The following is a 23,094-nucleotide window of genomic DNA, read 5'->3' as shown; positions in this document are numbered from 1 at the left end:
ACCCGCGTCCCGTGGGAACTACTGCCCGTACCGGGATAAAATATAGCCTATGTTACTCGGGAAGAGTGTAGCGCCCCAACAGTGGAAGAATTTTTCAAATCGTTTCAGTGGTTTTGGAGCCCTTAGGGTACAAACAAAAAAATGTTTCCTCTTTATAATATTAGTATAGATAAAATTGATATTTGGAATAATATATTGTATAATATTAATAATTTATTTATAAAAAAAAGCATTGGCAAATCATTCAGTCATTTCATTTCTATTTGATAATTCGAAAAACAAGATTATTTTACAAATGTTCAACTCAGTCAAAAAGGGTAATAAAATATTGGAAAATTATAACAAAAAATATACTTAAAACAACTACAACAACCATTCTGTCTTATATTGATAAAATTTCTTTTTTTTTTCAAACTTCATTTTGGAAATTATTGTTTCTCAAAATGGCACATTTATTGATATAGGTACTTATATACATACATAGATTACCTACGTTAAAATAAATAATATTTTTACGCCCAAAATAATGTTTCAAATCTTTTCAAAGCCAAGTTTCAACATAAAAGTCCGTTTTTTTTATTATTTTTTTGCCAGTGAACTAAGGCCTAAGATTTACCTAAATACAAATAGTAAATAGGTATTATGAGATGTATATTTAAAGCCAAGACACAACCAAAGCGAAACCAAAAGAGAAGTTTTTAAGCAACCAATAGAATGTCGCTATTGAAACGTCTCGACTCCGCCCACTCAGTATTATACATGCATCGTCTCGCACGTTGCAGTCGTTGGTACTTGAGATCTCTCTCCGGTGGTGTGGGCTTGTCGTCGCATCGCGTTATGAGAGTGAAGGAATAGTGAGTGCACCGCAGTCCAAGCTAATGTTCGTGCTCTATAATATGTTCTGCTCAGCTGGCTGATCTCCTTATAATTTATGAGACCGTGACCGACAATCGGTCTTGGACGGCATTAGTATCCCTGAACGGAGACAATCTATTGGTTCTCCGCTCCATTTTGGTCGAGTTTGGACATTAGGCCATCAATTAATAAACTATTTATTGGTAGATTTAGTTAGATACTAACTGCACCGTAATTAGGTATAGGATTTTCACTTATTTGAACAATCATATAATAGAATATAATCGTTTATTTTTGCCATAGTTAGTTTGTTCGTTTTCATTTCCTTCTTAAAAAACTGATACATTTGTATCACGAATGTCAAAATTATATCGATGTTATAGTCACGGGCTGTATAAAATCACAAAATAATAAGAAAAAAAGGTAGGTACTTCCAGTACTACTACTATTATTATGTAATAGAATGATTGTGAACATGTTACTTTTTAAAAAGAGTGTCTATGGAGTTTCTTGCCGGCTCTTCTCCATAAGATCAACTTTTTGGAACCGTGCAACTAGTGTGACGTTTTATAGGAGCCTTCAAAGGCCTATTTGAAATAAAAACATTTGACTTCGACTTTGACTAGGAACCGCGAAACACAATTATTCCCTAACAAAATCAAATCTACTAAATAAATATTTCATGAATTTCTACCATCATTTACATGATAAATCAAGAACTGAATTATTAAATGATAAAACAGTGAAAAAAGTACCCTTCATACATTAATATACATACAAAATAATCAATCAATAATATATTATTATCTACAACCCGTGCCGATAAAGAATGGGATTAGAAATCGCGACAGCTGTATTCAACTCTCGCTCCTGTGCTATAGTGTATGAGCGAGAGGTAAATACAGCTGTCGCGATTTCTAATCCCATTCTTTATTGGCACGGGTAGTACATATCTTCTACACACAAGTGGCGCCATCTCTTATCGCAATCCGTTACCTGTCAACTTTGTCGTCGCCGTTGAGTGGTACCGTCGTGTGATGATAGATGGCGCTACTGTGCTCTTGTAACATCTTCTCGCCCTCTTCTGGGATGCCTTCTGATAGTTCCTTGTCGGCTAAAAGAAGAAAGGCTTTTATTTGAGAGGGCAATAAAAAAAACTGTTTAATTGTAGACAAAAGTGCTGTCAACTCTTTTCAAGGTCAACATTTTTTTTCGAAAGCTAAGTATGCAAAAATAATGTTGGCCTATACAAAATTTTCATAAATAAGTCGAAAGTCAGTTGGAAGTGTCATAGCTGCAGCCAGAAAACTTTTTAGATGGGAAATCATCAAATGACCCCTCCCGCTGTATGTGCAACGTGAGGGAATGTTAGACTCTTACTGACTAAAACACACCATGACACCATGTTCCTTCCTGAGCCCTTTATGTAGGTACCAGCGCCGCGGTAATTCGCGCGAACAATCCCGCAGCCGGTCCTTATAACTAACGTATAAGATAAATTGCCTGCCGAGGCCGAGGGATTGTTCGCGCAAGTTACCGCGGCGTCCACCAACAAGGTGGACAGACGACCTTATAAAGGTCGCCGTCGACGCTGGATGCAGGTCGCCTCCAACAGGTATCTGTGGAGATCTAAGGGGGAGGCCTATGTTCAGCTGTGGACGTCCTATGCCTGAGATGATGATGATGAAAAGGAACATGGAGGGACAGGGTTTAGTCAGTAAGAGTCTGACACTCCCTCACGCTGCACCCACAACGGGAAAGGTCATTACATGATTTCCCAACCTAAAAAAAGATATACCGGCAATATAAACGTCAGTTTAACACTTGTGTAAAAAAATTACAGATTATGGCATTGAAATAAGGTCCATTGTGTTTTTTTAGACAAGTGTTCGACACATGTTTAAGTTTTTATAGTAAGACAGTAACTATTATATAATCTGTGGTAAGACCAATAAGATTTAATATGTATGCTAGTGTGATCATAGATGTAATATACTAAACAAGATTGCGCACGCTCAAAATATATACTTACGAAAATGAACTCTATTCCAACGCAATAAGGTACTAAATTGGTTGCATAATACACAGAGGCAAATCCGAGCCGAGAGGGATAGTTAGAACGGAGGCCGTTTGTCTCTTTCTAACACCTTGCCAGCATAAAAAAATGTTGTGATCGACAGTTTTGTCTTCCCAAAAAAACAATTGAATCACTTATATTTTTATCTTATTTTAACAATTGTAAGTCAACAAATTAATAAAAATCGCATTAATTTATTCGTATTTATTCTTAAAACATAAACAACATAAATTTTTATTTTGCTTTTTTTATTTTCTAGCGGTAACCCTGAACATTCTTGGCGCGTAATCAGCATTTACCGTCTTACCACAAAAACTTTTAAACGTCAGTTTATGCCTTGTCTAAAAAAATGTCAAATTATGACGTTGACATATGGTTCATTTTGCAGCCAAAATTTTATTAGACAAGTGTAAAACAGGGTTTAAAGTTTTTGTAGTAAGGCCCTTAAAGTTTTGTTTATATTTTTTGTATTAAATCAATTTAAACTATTAAAATGGTGAAAAACTGTTGCGTTTATACTTGTAAAAGTGAATCCTATGGTGGTTACAACATATCGTTCCACAGGTTAGCTAATAATAACATTTTCGTAAATCAAACAACTAGGGTGCCCATGAATTCTTGTAATGAGTCAAAATATGGGTGATGTATTTTAAAACTGTTGTACTATTGTTATAGCTTCCCAAAAAACGAAGAAAGGCGACATAAACGGCTCAGCAGTCTATATGTGAAGCAAAAATACAAAAAAAAACAGTCTTCACTTCGAATCTTCCTGCTTTTATACTGCTAATTCTCGCTAATTATTAAAAGCCTTTATTAGTATTTTAAGGTCACAAACTGCATAAGGTAAAATTTCAATACCAATCTGTGATTAATAATCTTAGCAAATTCGGATTTGTCTCACATAGCTTAATCTCATAGTCACCCTATTAGAAAGGGACAGACGGCCTCCGTACTAACTGTTTCACTCGGCTCGTTTTTTGGGTAAAAGTGCGCAGTCCTGTTTACTATTATTATGTCTATGAGTGTGATACAAACCTGCTTTCTCCCTGCTGACCAACACAAACAGGCCAGCATGTATGGCAGACGCTAATACCGCCACGCCGCCCAACACACGGAAGGCGCCGCGGCCTCCCGCCCAGCTGTACAACTGCCCGCCCACTAGCGAACCTATTGCGAAGCCTGTGGAAGAAACAATAATAGGTAATTTCGACCCAACTTCACCCAAATGTAATTAACTTCTCCCAAAGTTGACTGACTTCACAAATTCACCCATACGTATCTAACTTCACCCGTACGTAACTAACTTCACCCACGCGAACCTAACTTTATCCGCACGTAACCAACTTTACCCGCGCGTACCCAATTTCACCCACGGGTACCTAACTTCACCCACACGTAACTTACTTCACCCGCGCGTAACTAATTTCACCCCAACTTCACCCACACATAACCAACTTCACTCGCGTGTAACTAACTTCACCCGCGCGTAAATAACCGTACCCCAAGTTCACCCGTGAGTAACTAACTGTACCCCAATTTCACCCGCAGGTAACTAACTGTACCTCAACTTCAACTGCGCGGAACTAACTGAACCCCAACTTCACCCTCATCACACTAATTCCACCCGTATGTTACTAACTTCACCCACACGTTACTAACTTCACCCGCACGTAACTAACTTCACCCACACGAAACTAATTTCACCCACACATAACTAACTTCACCCACACATAACTAACTTCACCCACACATAACTAACTTCACCCACACGTAACTAACTTCATCCTTACCTAGTCCGTCATCCATCCCTGCCACGATCCCCTGCACGGTGGCGGAGTATCCCTCCGGCGCCACATGTGCCGCGTAGCCTACTATAGTAGCGTAGCATAGCGCGTATGTAGGACCTTGCATTATACCCTGAAGAACAAAATTATAGTTATATCGGCACGGATAATGAGCTCTCGGCGGAAGAGTGGGGATCGCTTTGCGCACTGTACACTTAAGGCAATAAACCAATAAATCACTTCTGCGCAGGTGAAGGTCAGGGCTCAATATCCTTGCCGATGATTATAATAGTTTACAAAATTAAAAACCACGCTAGTCATTTGTCATCTGAACGCAGAGCGTGTGCAAAATGTCATCCTAATCGAAGACCGGGAAGTGGGTCAAATTAAGATTCCAAGATTTTCTTACATACATAGTTTTACAAGTGAAGCTAATATAAGCGTGTTAATAAAAAGTTAATAATTATTGTCGCTCCGAAACTACTGAACAGATTTGATAAATTCTTTCACTGTTGGGGCGCTACACTCTTCCCGAGTAACATAGGCTATATTTTATCCCGGTACGGGCAGTAGTTCCCACGAGACGCGGGTGAAATCGCGGCCAGTCCTTAGTAAAATAGTTAACAATATCAGTTAAAAACCGGGTCACTATTAAATGGTGAAAATCACGAGAACTTCCATAAATATGTAGTCTATTGTTTTATTTATTTATTTTATTTATTTATCAATTTATGTACACAGTGAAAATATAAAAGAAGTAGACATGGCATAAAATAGTACAAAGGTACTGCTTATTTCTAAATCGAAATCTCTTCCTACAGACCCGTAGTAAGAGAGTTAGAATAAAGAGAAGTAGTGTTTTTTTATTATTTTCGGTATAAATTCAACAATATATCACTCATGAAAATTTTTACTGTCTAACTATCACAGTTCATCAGATATGGCCTGGTGACAGACGGACAATGGAGTATTACTAATAGGGTCCCGTTTACCCTTTAGATACGGAACCCTAAAAAAACAACCGTGTAAGGAACAAAATAAACTTACCTCAATAAACACAAGATGCCACGGGTTCTGTATAAACGATATGCAAACCATTCTAACGCCGTAGCAGAATAGTGACACCGTGAGCGTCGTGCCGTAGCCGAAACGTTTTATTATTTTACCTGAAAGTAGGATTACAAAATATAATAATATTTATTTTTAGAATTTAAATATAGATAGTTTATATAATTAATTAATTTTAATAAATATATTAATTTAGTCACATCCTACTGACACCATTGACTGTGTTTTGGATGGCACGTTAAACTGTAGGTCCCGGCTGTCATTGAACATCCTTGGCAATCGTTAGGGGTAGTCAGAAGCCAGTAAGTCTGACGCCAGTCTAACCAAGGGGTATTGGGTTGCTCGGGTAACTGGGTTGAGGAGGTCAGATAGGCAGTCGCTCCTTGTAAAACACTGGTACTCAGCAGCATTCGGTTAGACTGGAAGCCGACCCCAACATAGTTGGGAAAAGGCTCGGGAGATGATGATTGTTGCAAGGACAGGTGATTTTACCCGACTGCGTCGCATAAGTGAAAGTAATGTGTTTATTTAAGGCTATATAACTATTTCAAAGTAATGTTATTTACCAGAGAAGAAGAAAAACAGCAGTTCTCCGATGAAACTCTCGGCGGCTACGACAACGCCTTCTATTATTTTAATATTAGCCGTGTGTCCTGTTTTCTCTGCTAGCTCTTCTAAAAACCTAGAAATAAATTATTGTTAAATGTTAATAACGTTCTTCGCGCTTTTCGCAAAAACACATTTCGTCACCATCCGGCTACGGGACGCGGGTGAAACCGCGGGCGAAAGCTAGTAGTTTATAATAATTATATTAGCATAACATATAGGGTACTAGGGCATCCATTCCGGAATTCCGGAGTTTTCCGGATAGTTTTTCCGATATTTCAACTCCGGAATTGGGCTCAATTTATCGTATTTCGAGGGTACTTTTCATCCATTTGTGGAAAGTTTTCTCGCCTTGAACAGCTAGTATAACAACAATTTTTGGAGTTACAAATTACCACAAACTTGCTTTGAGGTTTGTAACACATTTTATATTTGAAGTAGCTGTTTTCCAGCAGTTTCACCCGCATCCTGACCGTATCGGGAATAGTATAGCTTCCCAACAGTGAACGAATTTTTCAAACAGTTTCGGAGCCCTTAGTGTACAACCCACATGTCTTCATGTAAAGATATCATTGTGTGTGTGTTGTGTGTGTGTGTGTGTGTGTTTTGTGTGTGTGTATGTGTTGAGTGTGTGTGTGTGTGTGTGCGTGTTTGTGTAAAACATAGATGTATAGAACAGTCATTTTTTTATTACTTACCAAAACATATAATAAATGATGAAGCTATCGAAGGTACCGGCGACCACCGCAAAGGAGATGAACACGATCACTTTAGGTATTCTGAGCACATCGCGCAACGCCTTGCCAGAGTCTTCCGGACTCGACAGCGATGGCAGCTGCCGGGAACAGAGAACATCATCATCTGCCTAGCCTTTACCCAAGTGGCTTCTAATTTAAGAGCATGAGCATGTGACACTGAACTTGGTGCCCCATGGTCTTTGTAAACAAGGGGTCTTTGCAATCAAGAGGTCTTTGTAATGAAGGGGTCTATGTAACCAAGGGGTCTTTGTAATCAAAGGGGTCTTTGTAATCAAGGGGTCTATGTAATCAAGGGGTCTTTGTAAACCAAAGGCCACCAAGGCGGGCGTGAAGTCCTTGCACTCCGAGGAGACGCTGTCCACCAGCCAGCCCGTACCCCGCCGGGCTCAGTACTCCATGCTCTATGTAACCCTGTATCCTGCAGCATGAGACTCACTCGCAGCGCGGTGCAGCTGTAGAGGTCTGCGGCGGTGGCGGCCGCGGCCACTGCGAAGGCGGGCGTGAAGTCCTTGCACTCCGCAGAGACGCTGTCCACCAGCCAGCCCGTACCCCGCCGGGCTCAGTACTCCATGCTCTATGTAACCCTGTATCCTGCAGCATGAGACTCACTCGCAGCGCGGTGCAGCTGTAGAGGTCTGCGGCGGTGGCGGCCGCGGCCACTGCGAAGGCGGGCGTGAAGTCCTTGCACTCCGAGGAGACGCTGTCCACCAGCCAGCCCGTACCCCGCCGGGCTCAGTACTCCATGCTCTATGTAACCCTGTATCCTGCAGCATGAGACTCACTCGCAGCGCGGTGCAGCTGTAGAGGTCTGCGGCGGTGGCGGCCGCGGCCACTGCGAAGGCGGGCGTGAAGTCCTTGCACTCCGAGGAGACGCTGTCCACCAGCCAGCCCGTACCCCGCCGGGCTCAGTACTCCATGCTCTATGTAACCCTGTATCCTGCAGCATGAGACTCACTCGCAGCGCGGTGCAGCTGTAGAGGTCTGCGGCGGTGGCGGCCGCGGCCACTGCGAAGGCGGGCGTGAAGTCCTTGCACTCCGAGGAGACGCTGTCCACCAGCCAGCCCGTACCCCGCCGGGCTCAGTACTCCATGCTCTATGTAACCCTGTATCCTGCAGCATGAGACTCACTCGCAGCGCGGTGCAGCTGTAGAGGTCTGCGGCGGTGGCGGCCGCGGCCACTGCGAAGGCGGGCGTGAAGTCCTTGCACTCCGAGGAGACGCTGTCCACCAGCCAGCCCGTACCCCGCCGGGCTCAGTACTCCATGCTCTATGTAACCCTGTATCCTGCAGCATGAGACTCACTCGCAGCGCGGTGCAGCTGTAGAGGTCTGCGGCGGTGGCGGCCGCGGCCACTGCGAAGGCGGGCGTGAAGTCCTTGCACTCCCCGGAGACGCTGTCCACCAGCCAGCCTCCCAGTAGCGCCGTCAGCCCGTAGCCAGCCGTGCCCCATGCTCGTTGGGCGCCGTATTTTGAGCCGCGGTCACCTGGAATTAAGGGTAATTTTTGCTGGATACCAATTTCAGGGGAGCCAGCCCTTCACAAAGGTTCACATAAATTCATATATATTAAATTCTGATACATCCTGTGTATACCACAAATAGGGGGGTAGTATGGAGTACATAGAGGGAATATATATATGTATAGGGGTACTTCAGGGAGAACATAGCGGGGTAAAGAGAGGTAGAATAAAGGAGAAGTACATAAGGTAAGCATGTAAAGGTGAGTATATAATGGAGAACATACGAGAGTACACAAGGGAAAACATAAGTGAGTTCAAAGAGGACTGCAAAATACTTATTTGATATTGCGAATAATCTGCCATAACATCAAATAAATAACTTACCAAGTACATCAAAGCACACAGCATCTCCAATACAGTTAGCGACATTGAACGCGACTGTACCAACACAAGTCAGTAACACGAACGCCCAAAACGTCGCTGTCATATAGAAACTCTCACTTTTCTTCTCGACAGTACCTGTCAGATTGTCATTCTTGCCAAAATCGGCTACAGTACTATCATTATTTAATTTCTCTACGCTTCTTTTAGAAATATTACCCTGTATTAAATATTCGTTCTCATAACATAATAAATTACAATCTTCTTTTGGTATACAAGTCACATCGCCATCTTGGATATGATCAAAATCCATAGACAATGTTGAGCACGATCTATTTGACACATCGTTGTCTATGTATACCGTGTTGACAAATGTCACATTTGACAGGTAGACGTCAAAGTTTCCCGCCACGCTGCAATTCCAGTGGCAGTTATATTTTTCTAGTACTGTATTGTTTGTGTAAGTTTTTAGGTATATTGTATCGTTTAGTTTGTAGACTGACTCGAGTAGTTTCGTATCTTTGGGCTCAGGCATTGGAAGAAACCATAGACAACAGTATGAGCTAGTCATTATGGTTATAAGCAGCATAAATACTAATTTTCTGTGGGCCTGAAAAGAAAGAAGAAACATTTTTCTGATTTCAAACATTGCGTTTATTGACGCTTCAACAATAGCTTTATCTAGGTCAGTTACAAATCTATGTGCGTATTATCAAATATGAAATGCTAAAGCAATTACTTGTTTAGAACTAACTTTTTGTCCCAGCTTAATAAGCCTTTAAAGCAATTGCCAGCTAAATCGACCACACGCAAAAATATTATTATTCAAGGAAAGCACGTCTCGTGTAACTGCTATGTACCTATTATTATTTATTTATGCCTATATTTCGGGCAACTCTTATATGTATAATAGATACCTAGATTTCAGAACATTTATAATCTAACTGAACAAAAATCTACTTACCGGCCAAAAATCCACGACATAACCGAACAGAGGCTTAGCAGCCGCCCACAGCAAGGGTAGCACTGCCGTCACCATTCCCATGACGCCGGGAGACACCCCCAGCTGTCGGCCGAACACATTGATTTGGGGGAGTATCGGGCCCAGTGCTGGAGGACAAAGAAAAAGATAATATGTATTTCTGTAGGTATAAAAAAAAATCCCTATATCCCTCAGTCACGGCATCACGCGCGAAAATTAGAGGGGAGGTAGTTTGGACCCGGGAGAAGGACATAGAATAGTTTTTGTCACCATCTGGCTACGGGCAGCAGTTATCTCAGTACGCAAGTAAGACCGCGGGTGGAAGCTAGTTTTTAAATAAAAATATAACAGTTGAATCATCTGCCTAGTCTTTGACTATGTGTTGGGGTCGGCTTCCAGTTTAACCTGCTGAGTACCAGTGTTTTAGAAGGAGCGACTGCCTATCTAACCTCCTGAAACACTTACCGGGATAGCCCAATACCACTATGTAAGACTGGTTGTCAAACTTTCTGGCTTCTACCCGTAACGACTGCCAAAGATATTCAAACGACAGCAAGGACCTACCAATTTAACGTGTCTTGCTCAGTGGAAACTCGTCATTTTAACCATCCAAGGGCCGCACGTACCGAGGGCAACATGATCGATCGACTCGTGTGGCTGTCACTTTAGCCACGAGCTCCTCCACTGAGATAGGTACACTCAATCATATTTTTCTGATTTAGTTACCAATCATTTTTATACACCCTAGCAAACTACACAAAACCAACTAAAGTACCTAATGAAAATTATATAAATCTGATCTTTATCATTTTCCCTTTAGGAAAAAACCGCATATATAAAACTGTAAACACAAACATGAATCATACATAAAATATATATCTTCATACACATGTCAACATTTTATCTATCAACATATACATGCAAATACATATATTATAAATAAATGCATACTCATTTTAATTGACAACTTTATACACTGCAACGTATGCAGTGCAGTCATCGCTGTATCGATAAAAATAGAACTGGCTGAGCCACAAAGAGTATTGTTTCTTATATTGATTTCACATCCATACTTATTTTGTATGTTTCCACCAGACCACGGAACTACAGAGTCCCGGATTTTTGCAAGGCGAACGTGGGGCTAGCAAGCGCAGCGTAGGACATCCACCAACAACGTGGACAGACGATCTTATAAAGGACGCCGGAAGACGCTGGATGCAGGTCGCCTCCAACAGGTATCTGTGGAGATCTAAGGGGGAGGCCTATGTTCAGCAGTGGACGTCCTATGGCTGAGATAATGATGAACGTGGGGCCGAAGCCAACACGCTGAAGCTCTTTTGAGACAACTTTAACGAAGTGGTGACACAAAACCTGTAAGCTGTGCCCTTGTACAATTTTTCCTATTATTTATTGTCGTTTGTGTTTTATGTGTACAAAATTGTTAAATAAATAAATAAATAAAACCGACGATTATCCCTGTTTACACAGTAGAAATTAAGCCAAGGATAATCCTCGGGACGTGGGAACTAAGGCACCTGCAGATAATCCCTACTAATACAGTCGACTCTTGTTAATTCAAACCTGCGATATTTCGAACCTCTCGTTAATTCAAAGTTATCACGAGTTCCCTACAAAATCTCTTTATATTTCGAACTAAATCAATACATTTTTATGCACTTGGTAATTCGAACGAAAAAAGCATTGCTATATAACAAAACGACGCGTTAATTCGAATTCTTAGTCGTCCAACACTCGAGAATTCAAAGTTGCAGAGAGAAAGAGGCGGAAAGATTGTAAGTCAGAGTCAGAGAGAAGTCTGAGTAGCAGCAATCATAATTTGAAGCAGTGTGACGGAGCTGTTTTGAAAGATTAATTAATTCACATTATGAATACATGTATGCACACAAATGTGTCTTTAAACTTTTGACATTGTTATAAAATAGTAGTTAACAAATAATAATTGATCAACACTTAACAATTCGAAGTTTTATTTATTTTCTCTCACAAATTTCGAACCATTTAATATTTCATAAACTCGATATATTTTAAGAGTCCCTCGACTCTCGAGTTTCGAATTAACGAGAGTCGACTGTATTATAAATGTGAAAGTAACTCTGTCTGTCTGTCTGTTACGCTTTCACGTCTAAACCACTGAACTGATTTTAGTAAAATTTGGTACAGAGATAGAGTTGACCTTGAGAAAGAACATAGGGTAGTTTTTATCCCGGACTTTTGAAGAATTCTCTTGGAAACGCGATATAACCGAGCTCTACGCGGGCGAAGCCGTGGGCGGAAGCTATTCAATATAAAATATACTATAAATATTAATCATATTTTTTTTGGTTTTACAAATAATCATATTAATTACTTTTACATTTCATAATTTCTTCTAGCATTAGTTTAGGTTTTACCGCAGCCCGGGTACATACAAGGCCTACGATGGAACACGACAGTTTTTAGTCAGTAAGAGTCTGACACTCCCTCACCGCTGCTAACCCACAGCGGGAAGGGGTCATTTGATGATTTTTGACGTCGTTAAAAAAAGGTAGGTTTAAAACGCATGTTTAATTGCAGAGACTTAGCAATTATCATTAATAGCTATTTGCACTGAGTTTTACAATTGTCTCATTAAACGAGCTTTATCAAACAAAGTTGGATACCTCTCATAACTGTTTAACGTCGCGCACTAACGTAGATTTGAGCAATTTAGCTGGCCAAAAGTCTTTTTTTTTTAAATAAAGGTTATCATCAAATTGTGGGTAAAATGGAAAGAGGATTACCCCAGCAATAAGAATTTACCACATCTACCTACCAAACATGCGATATGCGCTTGCACCAGGAGTTGGAACTTGACCTTAGTGCAAATTTTACGTTATACGTTTTTAGAGATCTCGGTAGACGGTATTAAAGAAAAATTATTTTTGTGCTATCTAATTGATATTAAGCAACTATTATGATGGATTCGAGTTGTGTAGGTAACAGTTATTATATTTTAATATATTTTAAGTGTGATCACTTAATTTTTTATAGTATTATTTCAATTTTAAAAGAGGGTGTGTAAGCAAAATATTTTTTTAGTAATTTTCTTGTTTAAACACAATTTTGTTATATTATCGCGTTCGACCGCGTAACATTTTTTTTAGTTTTAGATATTTGACATATTAAACTAGCTTACGACATATTTTTTGGCTGCGGATAGCTGCGGATGTCCGACTTACAGGCTTTTTAAGATTTGAAGCTCATACAAAAATAAAATACTTTTTTCTTTAAAATGTCACAAAGTGCATTTTTTTTTGTTTTGAGTACCTCTGGCGTAAAAATAGTGACCCTACGTTATATTTACAATAAAATACAATAGCAAGATCTGACTAATTTGGAAGAAAAACTAAATTACCTAGGAAACTAACTTTTGACCTATTAGGGTGACACACCTGATAATATAAGCAGTTTTAAACAAAGATTTGCATATTTTAAAATAGCTACGAAAGTAAAAAACTGAAACTGTAAAAAAAATCCTTAAAACTAATGAGAATTGGTTAAGCAGAACATTTGAACGCCCGACAAGTGTTGGAAATCGACCGGGGCGGCCATCTAAATCACTTAAAGATTGTAGTGAGAGGACTAAACGAAGGAAAACTAAAGAAATACGAAACTGAAGAAATGTGACCAACAAAAGAAAAAAACATCAAAACAAGATTATTTTGCCCTGAAACAATAAAATATGCTACTACCAGCTGAATCAAACACAGAGTCTGATATATCAGAGGCAGAAAGTGAGGAATAAAAAAATATTAATTTTTTTTTTACTACATTACATATTATTTTGAAATAGATATAATAAAAAATATCATAACTACTTTTAAAATGAAAATATATGATACTCTACATTAAAAAAAAAAATATTTACGGTTTTTTTCAATAAAACATGCTTATTATCAAAATACAATGCTTAAATAAAATAAATAATAAAATAATGATAAAATAAAGATAGAAAAAACGAAATACATTGTAAAATATTTTTGGCCGCCTAAATTGGTCAAATCTACGTATGTGCGTCGTAAAAATATACTGCATAACAGTTATTTTAATTGCGAAATAAACCACTCGTTCTACATCGCATCTACCTAGCCTTTTCCCAACTATGTTGGGGTCGGCTTGCAGTCTAACCGGATGCAGCTGAGTACCAGTGTGCCACAAGGGGCGACTGCCTACCTGACCTCCTCAACCCAATTATCTGGGCAACACACAATTTATAGGTCTACGTTTTTTCTTAGGATATCATCATCATCCTCCTGCCCTTTTCCCAATTTTACTTGTGGTCGGAGCATACTCTCTTCTATCTGCCGTCATCTCAAAAGTAACATTCTTTCTAACCATATCGACTTTCACACAATCCATCCTATATCCGTCCACGTTTCATCCATCCTCTTTTTCCACTATGGAGAACAGACTTCGTCTCATAGATAGAAGGATTAAGCGTTAATCACCACGTTTTCTCGCGAATTTTTTCTTGCGAATTGGGGATTTCAGTCTATACAATCCGGGTTTTCTCGAGATGTTTTCCTTCACCTTTAATCAATCATTAGTGTTCAATACACATTTAGAAAAGTTTTTTATTTTATTTATTTTAGCCTGAACTGTCCCACCGCTGAGCAAAGGCCTCCCAACTTCGTCTCCACACCTGTCGATCCTTTGATACCTCCCACCAATCAGGGTTGTAGGCGTCCAGGTCGTCGCGCCATCTTTTGCGGGGTCTACCTCGTCTGCGGTCGTACTTAGAAAAGTTACATTGGAAAATTCTTTAAACGAACCCACACACTCTCACACGAGAGGATGATACTTCAACTACTGCGCCGCCACAACTAGGGTACATGAAAAAATAAATCATGCAAATGAAATAATAAAACCGTTTATTCAAACTTGGCTGCAAAACAGCACTTTTTGAACGTCAGAAATTACAAAAGACAGCCCCCAAAACGGCCACCCTTCACCACTTCCTGTGTGTTATTGCTGGGAAGAAGTGGCGCAACAAACTCCCCAGCAACACATTTTTCGCAGTTAGGGAGCTCCCCACCTAGAAGCAAGCACACCCTTTGATGCGATCTCACGGACCCCTAACAGTACATGTACCACTAATTGGGAGCGAATGTTCCATAATTGCCTTAAGGGCATAGAAAATCAAAACATGGAGCAAGATATCTTGTCTTGTTTATCAAAATGAAAAAATAACTTTTTGTATAATAAACAGAGGCTCGAATTTCATGTAAGACATGATATGTATGTTTGTTTTTTGTGCAAAAGGCCTGAGGGTACACCTTTTTTTTTGAGGGCAAAGAACAAGGGTCTTCTTATGTGGCCCCATCCTTAATCCATAACGAAATCTTCTCCTTACTAATATTTATGGACTAGCTGTTTTCCCGCGGTTTCACCCGCATCCCGTGGGAACTACTGCCGGTACCGGGATAAAATATAGCCTATGCTACTCGAAAGAATGCAGCTTTCCAACAGTGAAAGAATTTATCAAGTTATCTAGCAGTAACTAAATTAGCAGTTTCGGAGCCTTTAGGGTACTAAAAACTATTAAAAAAAATGTATTCTTTATTGTATTAGGATAGATAGAGTATGGATAAAACGAATACCCTATAATTGCACCATTTAGCTATAACGATAACCAACCGTATACTTGCCGCGATATGTATCAGCGATTTGACAACTGAAAATAGTTCGGTTATCGTTATATGTAGTTAAATGGTGCAACACACCGTAAGAGATTTCCTTAACGCGGTGTCCTGCGTGAGCGACGAACGCGACGCGACGCGACGCTGCGAACGCGACGAACGCGATCAACTCAAAGGAATTCCCTACATGCGGCCTATGTGACAGTCTGCGGCGAGACGCGACGTAACGCGTACTTGTTTTGAGGGCGACCAGACGCGACACCGCGAACTATTCAGAAGCGTTGATTGTTGTGGGACAAAAAAAACATAAATATTAAAGAAATCGTTTATTAGTACAAACAAGTTGGAAGATTGTTGCTGTCTGTACTTTAAATATGAACTTTCAAGCAAAATTGTAACACAACTTCTCCATGATTTGAGAAGTAATGACCAAAATCACGTAGGACATCTGTCGCGTATAGCATCGCGTCGTGTTGCGTCGCGTCGCGTCGCGTTCGTCGCTCACGCAGGACACCGCGTAACAAAAACGTTTTATTTAATCCCCAGACAATAGCATTATATGGAGTAGTTGTCATAAGACATTAATTTACCTGTCTCAGATCTTTCATAATTGTTTGATAACATATTATTAAGATAAGCGGTTATTACCTGTGTTGATACTTTGATACGAAATATAATCTACAATTGTACAATATTTGTTACCTAATAAGTACCATAAATAAAGTTTTCCATCCAACTATAGTTCTCGTCAAATTAATCCTCTCCGAAGTCGGCAACAAACGGAGAGTTGCATCATTTAATTTTTAACCCCCGACGCAAAAACGACGGGGTGTTATAAGTTTGACGTGTCTGTGTGTGTGTGTGTGTGTGTGTGTGTGTGTGTGTGTGTGTGTGTGTCTGTGTGTATGTGGCATCGTAGCTCCCAAACGGATGATCCGATTGTAATGCGGTTTTTTTTGTTTAAAAGGTATGTCAGTCGGGAGTGTTCTTAGCTATGTTTGGTGGAAATCGGTTCAGGTCTTCAAGGTCATCAGCTCGTTTTGCAACACACTGAACACTGAACACTACGTAAACTAAATTTTGACGTGTCGGGGGACCGCTTTTTACCTTCATAAATACTTACATAAATCAAATAATACCTACCTAATTACAACATTCGTTTAAAAAAAAAACACGTATCTAAAGTAATGAATTAGAGCGGTCCCCCGACACGACAAAATTTAGTTTACGTAGTGTTAAAAGTAATTTTTTGCTTTTTATAGGGTTTGGCGTGTTTAACCTTTTGTCATAATTATTGCGTACTTTTTTTGGGTCGGGGGTTTTTTTAAATTTATAATTTTAAAGATAATCGAACCATATTCAGTTGGCCGTCAATGGGCGGCAAGAACTCCCAAGAATACCAATCTTTGACAGATTATTCTTGATTTGACAAGGAACCCGAACGCCTCGTTAGTTCTAGTAACTGGTCACGCCTGTACGTTGCTTAACCTACAAGAAGGCGCCTGACCTACTTATCTTATGACATTAGCACTATCTTTCTTACCTCCGGATTTAAAGCCGATCCCAAAAATATGGGGAAGAGGAACCACAGAGAATAATGATCATATAAACAATAGACAATAAAGACTTTCCTCTATTTACATAACAAGATAGGCAGTAATTACTATTTAAATAAGAATTATATATTCCAAGACGCTCTGTTGATTTATTCATTAAGATAGACATACATTTGATATGCCAAACTGGGTTAAAGAAACAGGTATAACAAGCCTGGTGATCAACTCTGCCTAGCCTATTACCAACTATATTGGGATCAGTCGCTTCTTGTAAAGCACTGGTACTCAGCTGAATCAGGTTAGACTGGAAGCCGACCCCAACGTGATTGGGAAAAAGGCTCGGAGGATGATGATTAGGATCAGCTTCCAGTCTATCTTTTTTTTTGATATGGCATCTCGCAGCTCAGCCTAGGAGGCAGTGTATTGCTTAACCAGACTTTCTCTGTGGATGCCTTGAATTTAAGACCAGGCCAGGGGCAAAAGCCACCTATGTGGTAGATAAACAGACATACAGACAAAAATTCTAAAAACTACATATTTGGGTTCAGAATCGATTATGGATCACCCTCCAAGTATTCTTTAAAAAAAATATTCAATGTACAGTTTTGACTTTCCTATCATTTTATTATATGTATAGATATAGATATAGATAGGCCTTTGCAGGCTCTTATGAAACGTCAAATTAATTGCACGGTTCCAAAAAGTTGGTCTCATGGAGAAGAGCCGGCAAGAAACTCCACAGACACTCTTTTATTATAAATGATCAATGCTCATGCCTTGTCCTTGTCAATGTTAGAATGAATAGATCTTTGCTCAGCGGTGGTTGATAAACATGACGATGGCTACCAGTCATCTGCCTAGCCTTTTCTAAAACTGTGTCGGGGTCCTTATACATGAAGATATATGAAAGACTAGCTTCCGCCAGCGGCTTCGCCCGCGTGGTGTGTTGATAAAAAGTAGCCTATGTGGTAACCTAGGGTGTCACCTATCTACATACTAAATTTGAACCAAATCGGCTCGGCCGTTTTTGCGTAAAAGAATAACAAACATACATCCATACATTCTCACAAACTTTCACATTTATAATATCACAAGTAGGAAGGATAGTAGGATAAACCTTTGGAGCCTTCAACAAATGAACGAAAAATGTATCCTCTTCTTTATATTATTAACTACTGGCCCGTCCTCGCTTTGCTTCAGTAACAGAGTTTTATTTTAGCTGATATTATTAGTATTTCTCTACTATATTATACTATGCTATATCTACTGTATTATATACATAAACCTTTCTCTTGAGACACTCTATCTGATAAAAAAAATGCATGAAAATCGGTTGCGTTGCATGAATATAGGGATATAGGGAGAAAAGAAAAACCGGCCAAGTACGAGTCGGACTCGCACACGAAGGGTTCCATTATTTAGAAAATGAGCAAAATAATCACGTTTGTTGTATGGGGCCCCCTAAAATATTTATTTTAATCTAGTTTTCAGTATTTGTTAAATGTAAAAAATGTAAAATGTCAACTCTCTAACTATCACGGTTCATAAGATACAGCCTGGTGACAGACGGACGGACGGAGGAGCGAAAACAATAGGGTCCCGTTTTACCATTTGGGTACGGAACCCTATAAAGCGACTTCGTTTTATATGTAGTGATATAGTTAGCTGTTGACTACGCATTTTCGGCTTCATTGACTATATACCTACATAATACATGAGTCATAGGGAACGCGAAACGCGCAAGGTATCCACGACACCTATTAGCTAATACATCAGTAAGTAGGATATTAATCTGCGAGGCCTTGACGCGCGGTCAGGTTCAAATAGGGTCGTATACTGTTTATCCTTAACACTTCTATCCCTGCTAATATTATAAAAGCGAAAGTAACTCTGTCTGTCTGTTACGCTTTCACGTCTAAACCACTGAACTGATTTTAATAAAATTTGGTACAGAGATAGAGTTGACCTTAAGAATGAACATAGGATAGTTTTTATCCCGGACTTTTGAAGAATTCTCTTGGAAACGCGATATAACCGAACTTGCGGGCGAAGCCGTGGGCGGAAGCTAGTAGCAGTAGTTATAAAACAAAGTCGCTTTCTCTGTCCCTATATCCCTAAGTATGCTTAAATCTTTACAACTAAGCTATCTACGGATTTTGATGCGGTTTTTTAATAGATAGAGTGATTGAAGAGGTTTATATTAATATGTACAATAACATCCATTAAATAGTGAGGATAGGTACTGCTATCCCGTGCGAAGCGGAAGCGGGTCGCTAGTACTTAATATAATAGAGAAGAAATTTTTTTTTGTTTGGGCTCCGAACCAATTTGAAAAATTCTGGCAGTAGTTCCCACGGGACGCGGGTAAAACCAAGGGCAACAGCTAGTAACTGATAAAGACTGGCGTCTATGCGGGCCGGGAATAGTGAATTCTATAAGGATACATACAATTTACTGAAGAGGTCTTTAAGACGCGATGTAACCCTGACATTTCATAGACACAAACGTTAACTGTCAGTCCCAATATCCTATCTATCCATTGTTTTGTAAACTAGAGATAGGGACATAGAGTCTGTGGTTCAGATGGCACGTTAAACTGTAGGTCCCGGCTGTCATTGAACATCCTTGAGAGTCGTTACGGGTAGTCGGAAGCCAGTAAGTCTGACACCAGTCTAACCAAGGGGTATTGGGTTGCCCGGGTAACTCGGTTGAGGAGGTCAGCTAGGCAATCGCTACCTGTACCTACTTAAAATACCTGTGTGTTTGTGGAGCTTGCCTTGTGACACCTGGGCAGGTACCAGGTGGGAAAGGTAACTAAAAATTAACCTGGGATCTTACTCTAGGAGTACTAGGACGCGGCTGACGCCACTGGCAAAAGCAAAATACCTGAAGTTTTTTTTTTATTAATATAAGATGGAAAGAGACAAGGAAACATCGTTTGGGCAATGTTTTTTACAACAAAAAAAAGAACTTGTTGAAACAAAAAAGTATCAGGTAGTAAAATTCTTTACCTTTTTAGTCCCTTTCGAGAGAATTAAATATTTATGGAGCTAATGCAGTCTTGTTTGAATTAATGGCCCAAGTATGATTATTTAGTGTATCTTTAGGGTGTGAGGGGACTGACATAGGTACGTAAAACTTGTGGGGTAAGCGCCTCATGCAAATACATTAAATATTCAGAAAACCTTAATCTATACTACATAATATTATAAAGCTGAAGAGTTTGTTTGTTTGAACGCGCTAATCTCAGGAACTACTGGTCCGATTTGAAAAATTCTTTCAGTGTTAGGTAGCCATTTATCGAGGAAGGCTATAGGCTACTTTTTATCCGGGTTCGCGCAGAGGTTTCCACGGGATGCGGGTGAAACAGCTGGCAGAAGCTAGTTCACAGTTCACACACAAAACTTAAATCACGTGTTTGAGATGACAGCCCTAATTGTGACAATTAGGGCTGCCATCTCAAATTTCGCCAAACCCGGACAAATATTCTGAAAACCCGGATATTTGGCTCAAATCGCATCTTTCCCCTATATTTTTTAAACTGGACCTTATTTTCATCCATTTATTTACTTGTACACAATAATGCCGAAAAATACTTAAAATTCAATGGGGTGCTTCTTTACATTAAAAGTGTCCGGGTTTTCCCTGGACATTTCTTGAAACCCCAAACTACCGCTAAACTACTACTAAATCTGGGTAACCCGGAAGGATGGCAGCCCTAGTCCCAAGGGACTACCTTCCTACTCTTGGATGACAAATAGCCTATTTTAAAGTCACTTTGCATTTGTAATATTATTTTAGTGAGGATTTAATTTTATACATTACCTAATCCTCTTTATTGTACTTACCAGATTAAAAAAAAATTAAAACAGCAATGTAAATTTTTAACTAAATTAACCAATTTTAAATATTCATAACATTTTAATTTTTCTTCTTTTGTCTAAAAATTAATTATTGTTCATTTGTTATATAATTTAACATAATATAATGTCAGGACAACTTTTCACACACGGTTAGCCCCATGCTAAGTTATTTAATTAACTTGTGTTATGGGTGCTAACACAACTGATAAACTACATATAGCTAGATACATAATATACATATTTATAAATACAAATTATAAAAGCTCGACTGATGAGTCAATTTGACTAATTTTGAAGAAGATAAATAATAATGAATATCATTGTACCAAAAATAATACAAAATTATCAAAAGAAGAGTATCTGAAAAACAATTAAATTCATTGTTCTTTTATTCATTCAAAAGACAAAGAAAACATTTGGAAAGATAACAACTTGGAAAGGTTGCTTTACTTCCAACGTTTAGCATTACTTATAGTCCTCCTCCACAAAGCCTTTTTCCCAACTATGTGGGGGTTGGCTTCCAGTCTAAGAGCATGCAGCTGAGTACCAGTGTGCCACAAGGAGCGACTGCCTATCTGACCTCTTCAACCTAGTTACCCATCACTTATACCATACATCTAAGCATTATTTGTAATGAATAATGTATACTATGGAAATCATGAATTTAGGATCTGTATTAATTAAGATGGAAATTCATTCATCTTTGTCAAAGAAATAATAATTTGATTAGCATGTTAAAATAATATATGTTAATACTTAATTTAAGACTCTATTTCCATTGCTTTTCAATTAAATTATTATGTTAAACAGACTTTTTTTATTCTGTATTTTTTTTATCACTAGACATTTTCTATGGGTTCAACTGCATCCCATGGGAACTACTGCCCGTAACGGGATAAAATATAGCCTATGTTACTCGGGGATAGTCTAGTTTCATAATGCTCCTGCTCCACCTGCGTTAGCGTTAACGTTAATGTCAATGGCCAACTACACGTTACTTATTGCATTAAAAATGCGTGTTGGCTACACTTAGGTACAATTCCGCAAAGAGTTAATCCCTCATGAAGTAACGCGTTAACACACATTAAAGAGGATAAACTCAGACACACAAAATAATTCTAAAAACTAAAGCTTTCTCATTTGACCATTCCATTATCGTGCTCGTAAAATGCAGTTACAACTTAAACAAAGTATCTACACTCGTCCTTGCATGCGTGCAATGAGATGGCATTAATGTAGCCAACATCACTTAGCGCTCTAAGCTGCGCACTAAAACCCTTTGATGTGTCCAAAAAACCGACACCCGAGTTATCGCTTAACGTTTAATGCTATTAATAATGCCATTAGTATAAATTGCCATTAAAACGTTGGCCACATCTGCGTAATGCCAAAATTTAACGCGTTAAGACGCAGGTGGAGCAGTAGCATAAGTGAGAGAATTTATCAAATAGGTCCAGCAATTTCAGAGCCTTTGAAACAAACAAAAAAATGATTCCTCTTTATTCTGTTAGTATAGAAGTCTTATTTTTGATATTCTGTAATTTTTTTTAATAAAATAAATTACAAAAACTTACCCGCGAAAAAGAAAAAAAAGTGCGCCTTTACAGGCAAAAGTCCTCTGTCTATTTTCAGCTTCATTTTTTTTTAAACACCAACGTCTCACATATACATACAGCCTACTTAAAAAAATATCGCGATATTATTTTTTCACTGCGAAAGGTCAATGAACGCTTATGGCATAATTTTTTGTTCACTATAACAAGTTTTAGAATATAATTAAACTACTTTCTCTGTCTTAAAACCGCTGTTAACAATCTAAATGGTATCATTATGAGCTCGGAGTAGGTAATGAGACGGGTAGATAATGATACTTGTAAATTTCGCAAGATAACAACCCAGACGCAGCTAAATCGAAGATTATTTACTGAATAAACACAACAGAACACTGGATAAACTTGCTTGTCATAATAAAACTGACGTTCGCAACTATTTACGATTATTGAAGGATTATTTTGGTGTTGCCTGTTA

General features: G+C 39.0%; 1 protein-coding gene across 1 annotated transcript; it reads right to left on the bottom strand.

Annotated features, from left to right (window-relative positions):
* Positions 1–200: 200 nt before the first annotated feature.
* On the bottom strand, positions 201–23,035 carry LOC124644168 (major facilitator superfamily domain-containing protein 6). Its single transcript, XM_047183421.1, has 10 exons — positions 22,641–23,035; positions 9,952–10,097; positions 8,991–9,597; positions 8,450–8,631; positions 7,089–7,225; positions 6,351–6,466; positions 5,764–5,882; positions 4,723–4,849; positions 3,968–4,111; positions 201–1,969 (listed from the first exon to the last, which is right to left on the bottom strand). Exons 1-10 carry the CDS (start codon positions 22,702–22,704, stop codon positions 1,848–1,850), a joined length of 1,764 nt encoding a protein of 587 aa, XP_047039377.1. The 5' UTR covers positions 22,705–23,035; the 3' UTR covers positions 201–1,847.
* Positions 23,036–23,094: the final 59 nt, after the last annotated feature.

The sequence above is a fragment of the Helicoverpa zea genome, chromosome 29 (assembly GCF_022581195.2).
Source record: "Helicoverpa zea isolate HzStark_Cry1AcR chromosome 29, ilHelZeax1.1, whole genome shotgun sequence".
NCBI classification, from domain to species: domain Eukaryota; kingdom Metazoa; phylum Arthropoda; class Insecta; order Lepidoptera; family Noctuidae; genus Helicoverpa; species Helicoverpa zea.
This window is presented reverse-complemented; position numbering and strand designations above follow the sequence as displayed.